This window comes from Schistocerca gregaria, chromosome 9 (assembly GCF_023897955.1).
Source record: "Schistocerca gregaria isolate iqSchGreg1 chromosome 9, iqSchGreg1.2, whole genome shotgun sequence".
NCBI lineage: Eukaryota > Metazoa > Arthropoda > Insecta > Orthoptera > Acrididae > Schistocerca > Schistocerca gregaria.
The window spans coordinates 142417128-142430730 of NC_064928.1; the positions used below are offsets into that span (position 1 = coordinate 142417128).

Genomic DNA, 13603 nt, shown 5'->3' on the forward strand with positions numbered 1-13603 from the left:
ACAGTATAAAACACTCTCAGTCATTTTAGAGGTGTGTTTCTTTTTAGGTTTTGATAACTTCACGGACTATTTTCTTTTAATTTGCCAAAATTTCTGAGTTAGATTTTAAACCAGAAATGGAATATCATGCAGTGAGGTGATGATAATTCAGGATAGGCATTTTGGGGATGTCACTACATTAGTACCTAAGCTAAAATTCAGTGTCCTCAAGTGAAATAGTAAGGTGATGATCAAGGAGCGAAAAATATTAATTTTGGATATTGGTATTTGAAACTGTAAAATCACTATGAAGGTCATTTAAACTTAACTTTTTGGATGGACACAAAGATGTACATCTACACCTACATGGCTAGTCTGCAGCTGACATTTAAGTGCCTGGCAGAGGGTTCATCACCTTCAAGCTATTTCTCTACTGAACCACTCTCAATAAGTGTGAGGAGAAACAAACACTTAAATCTTTCTGTGTGAGCTCTGATTTCTGTTATTTTATTATGGTGATCATTTCCCCCAATTTATTTGGGCACCAACAAAATACTTTTGCTCTCTTTGGAGAAAGTAGGTGATTGATATCTCATGAGAAGATCCTGCTGCAACAAAAAAGTCCTTTCTTTTAATGATTGCCACCCAAATTCACTTATCATATCCGTGACACACACTCCCCTATTTCTCAATAATACAAAATAAGCTGCCCTTCTTTGAATTTTTCAATGTCCTCTGTCAATCCTATATGATGCAGATGCCACCTCACACAGCGATACTCCAGAAGAGGGCGGACAAGTGTAGTGTAGCCAATCTCTTTAGTAGACCTGCTGCATTTTCTAAGTGTTCTGTCAATCAATCATAGTTTTTTGTTTGCCTTCCACACATTATCTATGTAATCATTCCAATTTAAATTGTACATAATTGTATTTGCAAACGATTTAGTTGAATTTGTATGATTAATCATGTAACCAAAATTTAGCAGATTTCTTTTTTTTACTACCCATGCGGATGTCTTCACACTTTTCATTATTTAGAGTCATTTTCCATTTTTTGCATGCACATATACCTCATCGAAATCATTTTTGAATTGGTTTTGATCATCTGATGACTTTATGAAAGAGTAAATGACAGCATCATCTCCAATCAATCTAAGAGGGTTGCTCAGATTGTCTCAAATCATGTTTATAGATCAGGAACACCATAGTGCCTATATCACTCCCTTGGGGAACACCAGACATAATTTCTGTTTTACTCAATTTTCCATCAGTTACTATGAATTGTGACCTTTTTGACAGGAAATTGCAAATCCAGTCATGCAACTGAGATGATACAGCATAGGAACGCATTTTCATTAGAAGTGGCTAAGCCTTCTGGAAATATAAAAATATGAAATCCACATGTGAGGCATGCTGATAGCACTTATTACTTCAGGTGAATAAAGATCTAGTTGTGCTTCATAAGAAAAATATTTTGTGAATCCACGTTAGCTATCCGTAGTAAACTGCTTTCGTTGAAGCAATTCACTGCATGTTCCAAAATCCTATGGAAAATTAACGTTAGTGACATAGGTCTTTAATTCAGCAGATTATTCCTATCTCCTTTCTTTTCTTTTTTGCAACCACAATAGTGTTCTGACCTGTTTTGTGTACCATGGGGGAATCAGTACCATCGTTTATGAATTTATTTGGTATATATCTCTCAACAGCCATCATCATCCATTTAAACCAAATCTGGTGTACGAGCAACGTACCTGATCAAATCTCTCATGTCTGATAAGCTCACTCACAAACTACTGTATTAGTCACCTCCTCAAAAGAGCACACTGGTATCTTCGGATCGGTGTAGTCAGTGCAGAAATGGTACCAGTTGGTTACATGGCCCTACAACAATGGTGTGTTGGCTGTGAAGTGGTGCTTATTGACAGTTGGCAGTACAGAATCATTGCTCTAAGGTGTGCTGATGTGACAGACTGGAGCTATCACAGATGGGCAAATGAAGTTGCCTGATTTGCTAGTGCATTAGCGTGGATCATCCAACGTATCCTTCAAGGCATGGTGTACCACTCACAGCTGTAAAGCACGATGAACAGTGGCCATAAAAAGAGCCTAACTGACAGGAAACAGAGACGAATCAGGCCTTGTCAATGACAATCTCTTACAAACTCAACAGCAATTGCAGATCCATCTTGTGCTGTTTCTGAATGAACAATACAAGGAGAACTGCATGTAACGGACATTTGGAGTCATGTACCTTGAAAAAGGTGATTTCTAAGAGTGACACATTAAGCTTCATGTCTTCAGTCAGCCAGACAACAGTAGCTGACTCCAGGTGTGTATTGTGGTCTGATAAAGTCATAACTTTTCTCTATTCTCAAACAGTGTGAGGCACTTTTACCCCACAGTTTGTAGGAGGGTGCTGTGTTGTCTTGGGAGTAATTTTTGTATCACGACTTGGGCCCACTCATTTAGATTACTGTGGACATGAACAAGGATGATTAATTAAATATTAGCAGTGATCAAGTGTTGATCTTGCCTCTACATCTTCACCACAAATATGATGTGAACATTCCCATCTTCGCAGGTGACGAAAGTTGTGTTCACAGAGATGCCAGCAGACATTCCCAGATGACGAGCATCCAGTGACCTTATGGCATCTCGACTGGTTAGCTAAATCATCCAGTTGCAATCCCATCAAAATTGTCTGAGGCTATTTGGAACTATGGGTTGAATGTAATACTCAGTATCTTTGCAATTTGGTAGCTCTAGAGATGTGGTTCCCAACCTGGCAGTAATTACCCCCTAAGAGGGGCAAAATCAGTCGTGAAACTAAATTATTTCCAAAAGATTATTACTATTGTCATAATTTTCTATGACTATAATACTGATTATATAAGTTATCAATAATTACTTTTTCTCATTTAGTAGCATTATGTAGTGAACATTGTGTGTTCTACACATTACGTAACAAACACTAAATATCTCAAGAAAGTGTCTTCTCCGAGTTGTAGATAGTACCTGCAGTAACTCATTACTCATTTTGAAACAGATAAATGAATTAATTGTCAGCATGAAGCAGTAGTAGCTACATAAAGGCAACTATTGCACTGTATACAGTATTATTATCTTCTTTCCTTTCTCAGACCTTAGGTCTGGTTAAAAATGGAAAGCGACGCAGACCTTGATCAAGTGTGACTTCCTTTTAACTGTACGGTATATGTTACATTGCATTTAGGAACTTTTGGGTAATTGAACATGTATCAATAACTACAGATTTCTGTAGTTGTACATATAAGTTTGGATGTAGCTGTATTGCATTGATGTACTGGTGGATATTGTGTGGTATGACTCCTGTAGTTGATAGTATAATTGGTATAATGTCAACTTTATCCTGATGCTACATGTCCTTGACTTCCTCAGCCAGTTGGATGTATTTTTCAATTTTTTCTCCTGTTTTCTTCTGTATATTTGTTGTATCAGGTATGTATATTTCGATTAGTTGTGTTAATTTCTTCTTTTTATTGGTATGATGTCAGGTTTGTTATGTGGTGTTGTTTTATCTGCTATAATGTTTCTTTTCCAGTATAATTTGTATTCATCATTCTCCAGTACATTTTGTGGTGCATACTTGTATGTGGGAACGTGTTGTTTTATTAGTTTATGTTGTATGGCAAGTTTTTTTTGATGTATTATTTTTGCTACATTGTCATGTCTTCTGGGGTATTCTGTATTTGCTAGTATTGTACATCCGCTTGTGATGTGCTCAACTGTTTCTATTTGTTGTTTGCAAAGTCTACGTATATCTGTTGTGGTGTTGGGATATTTAATAATATGCTTGCTATAATATTATTATTGCTTGACCTGCACACTGCAGACCGATTTCAAATCGATGAAGTTAAAATGTGTACACATCCCTAATGTTCAAAAATCACTTGTATTATTATTATTATTATTATTACTATTATCACTAGTGGCTGCAGTCAGTCATAAAGCATTAACAGTCTGCAGTCTTCCAATTTCAGCCAGTTCAGAAGTAAGGAGTGCAGCAATCAAGTGATTTATGAACAGTAGGGATAGTGCACACATTTTAACTTCGTTGATTTGAAATCGGTCTGCAGTGTGCAGGTCAAGAAAGGACTAGTGAATAGTTGGATAACTAGCTTTTTTTATCTGAGAAGGAGTTTAGGTAGCACCTGCAATGCACCTTGAATTGCTTTCTCATTCATTCTAACACACACACACACACACACACACACACACACACACACACACACACACACACACACTAAATATCATTCATCTTTCACCATTTTCAAAATGTAAGTGTTCCAAGAAGTCTTTCATTCTACAGTTAGGTGCTAAAATTGCTGATAATGTGGGAGGTGGGGGGGGGACAAATGGCAGGGGGTGGGATGGCGGGAATACTAGCTAATGTCTAATTGCACTCAGGGGTAATGGGCTATCAACGGTTGGGAACCTCTGCTCTAGAGGATCTAATACTGAGTGTTTTCACGTGTGCACAGAAAGGCTGAAGGAACTTATAGTCTCTCTTTCTATCTGAGCTGAGACCATTATCAAGATTGAGGCAATGTTAAACAGCTTTAGCATGATGTCCCTGGGGCATCTAATTTCTTCTCCGGTCTGCATATTTTCTAAGGATAATAAGAGGGTCATTCAATAATTAAAAGAGACGAATTAGTCTGAGGAAAAAAAACTGTTAGTATGGCAAATTTGCTACTTTTATGGCTTTAAGTTGGCATCGCTGGGATGAGCCCTGAGGGGCTGATGTATCAACATTGTTTGGTTTACAAGCTCAAAAATACATTTCAAGATGGCGAGTCCGCTTGAAATGTCCACATTAGTAAAACAACGTTCTGTTACTCATTTCTTACTTGCTGAAGGCGGGAAATCAATGAATATATACTGCAGAATGGCTAAAGTTCATTTTGAAGGTTGTATGAATTGTTCAAATTTTTACAAGCGGGTAGAGCAGTTCAGAAATTGAAGCGACTCAGTGGCTGACAAATACCGTTCTGGCTGAGCAATTGCAGTTTCAACTACCTCACTTGAAAGTCAAATTGGTGACATTATTCGTGCTGACTGCCGCATGACAGCGGAAATTACAGTTGATAAGGTTCAACTTAGTACTGGTACAGTTCATAACATTATCTGTAACAAACTGAAGTACCACAAAACATATGCAAGGTGGGTCCCAACGAAGTTGATGCGGCTACATAAGGAAACAAGGTTGAGAGTGTGCACAGAGCTAAAGGAACATTTTGGAAGAGAAGGTGAGCACTTCCTCAACAAAATTTTAACTTGTCATGAAACTTGGGTTCACTATTATGAGCCAGAATCAAAAAGACAAAGCATTCAGTGGAAGCACACCAACTCAACTGTCAAGAAAAAATTCCAAACCCACAGGAAAAGTCATGTTGACAGTGTTTTGGAGTGTTGAAGGTCCAGTTTTTTGCGATTATCTTGAAAAGCAGCGTACAATGAACACCCAATACTACTCTGATTTGCTTTTAGACAAGGTGAAGCCAGCCACGAGAGAGAGACATTGTGGATCTCAGAGGAGAGGTGTGACTCTCCAACAAGACAACACACGTCCTCATATTGCGCAACTAACCCGTGAAACTAACAACAAAATGGGCTGGAAAGTACTGCCCCATCCCCCTTACAGTCCTAATCTAGCACCTAGTGATTTCCATTTGTCTGGTGCAGTGAAGGAGGCATTAATGGGAAGTGGCTTCAGGACAATAAAGATGTGACATGTTTGTGAGAAATTGGTTCAAACATCGAGATAAAGACTTCTTTGCAGCCAGAATAAAAAAAAGCTTGTAGCTTGTTGGAACAAGTGCGTAAATGTTCAAGGGGATCATGTTGACAAGAAGAAAAAGTATTGTTTTGTAAAAATAAACGTTTTTTCTCCAGACCAATTTGTCTCTTTAATTATTGAACGACCCTCGTATGTATTTACTTCTATTTACGTGTTCTTGTTATCCCATAATTAGCGCAAAGCTGTAATGAATGGCTGACAAAAACGGAATGAATATAAACACAGATGCAGGCTGAGGGCAGACCTGATGGCTCTGCAGCTTCAATTTCTTTCTCTCCTCCCTGCGCTGCCTCCTCTTCTCGCGCTTCTTGGCGAGCATCTCCTCGAAAGGCGTGGCATGGCTGCCACCCGACTTGAGCCGTTCTTTCACCAGCTTCTCCGTCTTCTCCTTCAGGCCAAGCCCCCACGTCACTTCCATCTGGACATCCTCCGCCCTCTTTTTCTTGGCCTGTTCCTGACGCTCGGCCTCCTCCACCAGCAGTTTGTACCGTGACAACATATCACCGCTCTTCGACTGTTCTTCTCCTTCTGATGCTATGAGAAAGAGAGATACATTATTTAAAATGAGAGGAACTACAGTGGTTCCAAAGATGAATACTTAAAGACAACCACATTTCTTGTCATTAAAACTGCAACACCTGGAAATACTACAAATGAAATCTCGATAGCACTTGTATACAGTATAGTAGAAGGAACACATGATATTTGTAGGATATTTGGGCACATACACAGTGTGAAATTTAACACACACAGCTGCCATTTCTGGCACCAAAAAGGGCCCTAACGCAGCTGGGCATGCAGTCAAACTTAGCTGGGATGAGATGAATATGTCATACCATGCCAGTCATAGTGTCTAGTCGGTGGTGGCATGACAATCTCTCAGCAACTCACGACAAGATGTTTACCCTGTCTGAGAGATCTGGAGAACATCCTGGTCAGGGCAACTGTTGAACATCCTCTGTATTGAAGGTCATCATCATCATCATCATCATCATCATCATCATCATCATGGACAGTTTCCAGCCTCTGGCCAGGTCTGTATGGAACATAGGCCTCTCCCATCATCTTCTGTCTCGCCAACATCTCTCCGTCCTCACCTCGGTCCAGTCTTCTCCTTTCTTCTGGACGCATTCCTCTACTCCTTTCGGCCATCTATCTCTCGGTCTTCCTCTTGGTCTCTTTCCTTCCAGTTTCATCTCATGTATCCTCCTGTGTATCCTCTTCTCCTCCATTCCCTTAACATGTCCATACCATCTCAGCCTTGATTTCTCTATCTCCTCTTGTAATGTTTCCACCTTCATTAACTCTCCGATCCTCTCATTTCTTAACCTGTCTATCTTTGTCACTCCAATACTGTTCCTCAAGAATTTCATCTCACTAGATTGCACTTTGCTTTTCTCTCTTCCTTTCATAACCAAGGTTTCGGATGCATATGTCAGGATCGGGACAAAGTATGACTGGTGTATAACCTTTTTACTGATTTGGGGTACACCCTTGCTCCATATCAGGCTTCTGAAATGCTTCTGCTTTTCTGCCCCTCTTTTACTTCCTTGTCATTTTTTTCCATCTTCTTAAGTACTTGAAACTCTCCGCTCTCCTCAATCATTCCCCACCAACTGTCATTCCAGTTGTTCCTATCTTCTTCTTTCTTGTTGTGATAATCATCTCACTCTTACTTATAATACATTTCTTCCCCATACATTCAACTGCTCTTGTACTTCCACCTCCTTATTCCCCCAAATCATCAGATCATCTGCAAACACCATAGCTTTCATCTTCCTTTCACCAATTACTTGCACTCATTACACCACCATCACTACAATGAAGAGTAATGGTGAAAATGCACTTCCCTGCCTCAAGCCATTCTTCTGTTCAATCCAAGCTGATCTCTCTCCTCCTACTTTCACACAGCTCACACTCCTATGGTACATTTCCCTTATCCTCCAAATAATCTGTTTTGCTACTCCTCTCTTCTTCAGGGCTTTCCACACTTTGCTTCTACGTACACTATAATACGCTTTTTCAATGTCCAGGAAGGTCATTAGTAGATCTGTTCCATATTCATAGTGCTGTTCCTGCAGTTGCCGTACAACAAAAATTAGATCCACCATGGACCTTCCTGTTCTGAAGCCATGTTGCCCTTCTCTCATTCTTCCTTCTAATTTTTCCCAAATTTGTGCTCCCAAAATATTCTCAAAAATCTTTACACAATGACTCATCAATATTATCCCGCGATAGTTCTTGCACTCTTTTCTATTTCCCTTCTTAAAGATCGGGACAATTATTCCCTTCTTCCAGTATTCTGGGATCATCATCTGTCTCCACACAATTTTCATTACTTGATAGCCATTGTATCCCCACCTCTCCTGCTGCTCTCACCATGTCTACACTTAGCTCATCCAGACCTTTAATACATCAGAAATGTAATAGCTGCTGCCCAAATTACCAGCAGTGAGAACTATAGGTGAGTTGTCTAACCAGTGGGTCAGATACTAGATCCGTATTATGACAAGTTCAGTGTGTCAACATCTGTTCTCTTCAGAGCCTCCACAGACAGATATGTCCACAGTCATACCGTACATGGAACCAGGACTCGGAAAAGACAATGCACTGCCACTCCTGTGTCCACTGTTGTCATCCCTCCGCATAACCGTCAGCCCAACTCTCCCCACTGCTGCAGCACAGGAAGGTGCAAGAATCACCACCGTGGTGCTCCTGATGCCATCACACAGACTGCATTGATACTTGTCTTGCTCCAAATTAGCCCATTTCCTGAAACAAGGTACACAATGTTGCTGTAAGATGCTACACGTATGAGTATATATTATGTCCTTCCTCTCGGCCACCAGTCATGTGGGACCGTTGAGATTCCGCACAACAATGAGTACAACCCTCCTGAACTCTGCCACTACATATTTGAAAGTGCCGTCATAAGCTGACCGATACGAGCACCTACATCGCTGAACGATAAACTCTAGTCTCGAAAGACCACAATCCTCCCACTGTCAGGTTCCGGCACATGCTGTCAGATGTTTCGCATTCTTACACAAGTCATAATACAATCTCCTCAAAAACAACTAATGATCAAATGCCATTTCTGAATGAGTAACTTACTGTGAGAACTCTTTCACATTCAAAATGAGGACGGCACTACTCTTACCCACTTTGTGAGGCAGCATTAAAATATTAATTGTTTACATACACTAGCACATCAGTTTGATATTTCTTGTATGCTGCCTTCATGGTGTTGCAATTTAATGGACGACAGTGTATATCACCTTGACAGAAGTTGCAAGTATATGTTAGCACAGAATTTGTGCTAATTTTACATATACTTCACTCCCCTTTAAACTTACACAACTGTTTTGTGGGATATGGTATCTAAGGAAAACACACTATTTATTTAGCAAAAGAGAGCAAGCAGTAAGAATATTATGTTATGTAGATTATCTTACATTTTGTGGAGGTCTCCTCAAATATTCTGCAACTCTTATTCTCTCATTCCAGCAGATTTACTCCATGGCAGTATGTGTAGCTAATGATAAAAATCGGCTTCAGATGGACTGTTATTTACACAACCATAATATCAATAGTATAGCTCAAGTGATTTTTCACAATTTAATGTAATACTGTGGAAATGCCATTGAAAATAACAAAATCATCACACATCTGTTGTCGCCAATTTTCACTTCAGTATCATTTGACAGGCTCCCACCCGAGGACAACAACCAACCACTCTGTTAGTCAACACAGACTACATCCTACCTTTTATTAAGCTTTTTGACGCATCTGCTGACCACTTAATCACTGGTTACACAATCTCCGTAGGCCTCACACGATTGGCAATAACTGTAGGCTACTTCCAAGTTTGTTGCTAAATGCAATCAATCATCTTCAACATTTTAAAAAGGACACAACAATTCTTTGAAAGCAATCTGAAATAAGATGAACATCAACTAAAGCAAAACATGGGTAATGGATGACAATGACAACGATCATGTTATTTTGGGGCATACATTTGTAGCATTTTTGTTTTGCATTTTGGTGTTCCAGTTGCTATGCGTTTACTTACAACCTGTTATTTTTTTTATTTGTCTTTCACCACAGCTGTTTCAGTTGACATGTTGTCATTTTCTCACTTGGAGATAGTGAGTGGTCTGTGGACGCAACAAAATGGAGTGCCGTGTGGAGAAATCATAACATTTCTCACATATTATTCTGTTTGACTTCATTAAAGGGATGACAGCAGCCAGAGGCATTTCCGCTATATATGGGTGCAATGCCACTGGATACATGGCAAGAAAATGACTTTCTCACTTTGAGGAGGATTGCTTTGACACTAGTGACTCTCCACATTCAGGAAGGTTTTAGAGGTTTAGTGAACACCATTTAAGCACATTAATTCATAATGATCCACATCAGTGTACCTGAGAACTGGCAAATGTGATGAACTGAGATCTCATTCCACTATCACGCACCATTTGCATGCAGTAGTGGAGATTCAAAAATCAGGAGTATATGTATAACATGCTGTAAGCCACAGTCACAAAAATCAGCAGGTGGCCTGATGTGCATCCTGCTTGCTCATCATGGATTGGTTCATGAACAACACCAACCATTCCTATCCTGTGTCATTACTGGTGATAAGAAATGGTGTCTATGCTAGCATAAAGAAAAGAAAGGAATGGTTGAACCCAAACAAAGCAGCAACTCTTCATACAAAGACCTGCGAGCATCCACAAATGATAATGTTATGTATCGGGTGCATCTCTCTGTTGAACAATCTTTAAGGAACTTCCTTATCAGATGAAAATGCATTCCAAACATGGCTTGACAAATTATTCGCCTCAAAACCATGTGATTTCTAGTCACTGAATTTAAAAGTTACTCCAGCATTGGCAGGCTTTAGTAAATAATGAAGGAGACCATATTATTTGTGGTTAAAGTCTCTGTTATGTGTATCTGTTGTTTTTATTAAACTTAAGGAAAAACAATATGAACTTACACACCAACGCAATATATGTTATTCAGTGCACAACAGCTGGGTCTTGAGCAACCACATGGAGATCTAACAGGTGAGTATGGTTAAAAGAAATCCACTCTGCTAAAAAATAAAGTACTGAATTCTGTACACCATAGGCATCACAAACATATGGATCCACGCGTAAGAGGGAGTGCTGTACTGTTGAGAGGTATCGATGGCACTCTGTGAGGACTGGCACAAAGTCAGTGTTTCAAAACATCCCAAAGGTGTTCTATAGGTCATGCCTCTGTGCAGGCCAGTCCATTACAGGATGTTACTGTTGTGTAACCACACCACCACAGGCCGTGCATTATGAACAGGTGCTCAACTGGGTTGAAAGATGCAATTGCTATCCCCGAATTGCTCTTTGACAGTGGGAAGCAAGAAGGTGTTTAAAACATCAATGTAGGCCTGGGCTGCGATAGTGCCACACAAAACAACAAGAGGTGCAAGCCCCTCCATGAAAAGCATGAACACACCATAACACCACCACCTCCAAATTTTACTGTTGGCACCACACACGCTGGCAGTTGAAGTTCACCGGGCATTCGCCATACCTACACTCTGCCATCAGATCACCACATTGTGTACCGTGATTCGTAACTCCACACAATGCTTTTCCACTGCTCAATCGTTCAATGTTTACTCTCCTTACACCAAGCAAGGCACATTTGGCATTTACTGGCATGATGTGTGGCTTATGAGCAGCCACATGACCACGACATCCAAGTTTTCTCACCTCCCGCCTAACTGTCATAGTACTTGCAGTGAATCCTGATGCAGTTTGGAATTCCTGTGTGATGGTCTGGATAAATGTCTGCCTATTACACATATGACCCTCTTCAACTGTTGGTGGTCTCTTTCAGTCAAGAGACGAGGTCATCCTATACACTTTTGTGCTGTACATTTCCCTTCACATTTCCACTTCACTATCACATCGGAAACAGTGGACCTATGAATGTTTAGGAGTGAGGAAATCTCATGTACAGATGTGTGTGACAAGTGACACCCAATCAGCTGACCACATTTAAAGTCTGTGAGTTCTGCTGAGTGCCCCATTCTGCTCTCTCATGATATGTCATGACTACTGAAATCGCTGATATGGAGTACCTGGCAGCACAATGCACCTAATATGAATAACATATGTTTTCTGGGGGTGTCCGCATACTTTTGATTAGATAGTGTACATGATAAATAATAATGTACTATAAACAGGATTCATTATTTAGAGACATGAAAATATTTTCTTTGAAAAATAGCCATGTAAAAAATAGATCATTAAGCTACTAATAGCAGCTATATATTATAACTGAAGAGGCAGCGGTCTTTTCCAAACTACTAACTTTCATTATAATTTACTTGGTTAAGTGTAAACACCAGAATTGTGAATAGCATTAAGCAGTAAAGTGATAGATTATTATTAATACAGTGTACCCACACTTAAGGTTTCTGTGTGTTCCTTGTCTTTTAAGAATGTATATTCATTAATGACCTCATCACTGATTAATATATTACACCTCATTTTACTTTGTCCATACAGAAGACCTAAAAACTGCACTACTCACACAATTCATCCTCTTCCGCGTTATGTTGGTCATCTTGTTCCTCCTCATCTGATCCTGACGATGCAAGGTATGCACGCAGGTCAGCATCGTCGATCTCATCTATATTTTTTACCGTTTGCAGTTTCCGTGTGATATCAACTCGCTGAGGGTCTGTTTCATCCCATGTGAGTTCAACTTTGGCCTGTTGCAAAGCTGTGTTAGTAAACAGCTTGGGTGCATACTTCCCAGGTTCTGGTAAACTGTCACAGCTGTCTCGTGGCTCCTGAGAAACCACCATAGGATTAGTCTCTGCTCAAACATTAATGCAAGACAACAAAGCTTCTAAATTTAAATTTTACAGTACAATTTTCAACTGGAAAGGCCACTAATAAAGATTACGATGTTATACATTGTCCAGTCACATTAATGGGACCAGCTGTCAAAAACTTGAATAACCACCTTTTTCAATGCAGACCACAACAAGAAGTGCAGGAAAAAAGAGTCTGTGAGGTCACGGAAGGTACCAGCAGGGATGTGGAGCTGTGCCAATTCCAGTGTCATGGCTGTTAATGATCCACGGAACAACAGCCCTATCTAGGTTGCTCCACAGATTCTCTACTGGGTATAAATTTGGAGAATTTGGTGGCCAGGAAAGTACGGTAAGCTCATCCTGGTGCTTTTCCAACCACATACGTACACCGCAAGCTATGTGAAAGGTTGCACTGTTCTGCTGGTACATGTCATCATGTTCAGGAAACACAAACTGCTAGTAGGAGAGGTCACAGTCTCCAAGGATAATGCTTACTTGTGTTCATCCACTGCCAGAATGACTACGTCACCCAAGGAATGCCACAAAAATATTCCCTAGACCGTAGCACTCTCTCCTCCAGCTTGAACGCTTCCAATAATTGTTGCAGGGTGTTTGCTTTCAAACATTTCGCACTATTCGTGCCAGCAGCCATCTGTCTGATGGAGATAAACAAGATTCATCTGAAAAGGTCACATGCTGCCAATCAGTGGGCGTCCTGTTCATACCAACGTGTAAATTCCAGCCTCTGTTGCCAATGAACAGCAGTCAGCACGGGCGTACAAGTCGGGTGGCTTCTGCGGAGGCCCCTATGCAACAATGTTTGGTGAATGGTAGTTGAGGAAGCACTGTTGCTAGACCCTTGATTGATCTGGGTGGTCACTTGCTCAACATTTGCATTTCTATTCA

General features: G+C 40.2%; 1 protein-coding gene across 2 annotated transcripts in view; it reads right to left on the reverse strand.

The window, feature by feature from the left end:
• Nucleotides 1-13603, reverse strand: part of LOC126291907 (ESF1 homolog) — a 72895-nt gene that overhangs the window by 24071 nt on the left and 35221 nt on the right. For both annotated transcript variants that reach the window (XM_049985639.1, XM_049985638.1), the window contains exons 6-7: nucleotides 12409-12670; nucleotides 6065-6354 (exon numbers count right to left, since the gene is read on the reverse strand). In XM_049985639.1, the coding sequence (XP_049841596.1) occupies nucleotides 6065-6354; nucleotides 12409-12670 (552 nt within the window). The remainder of the gene's footprint in view (nucleotides 1-6064; nucleotides 6355-12408; nucleotides 12671-13603) is intronic.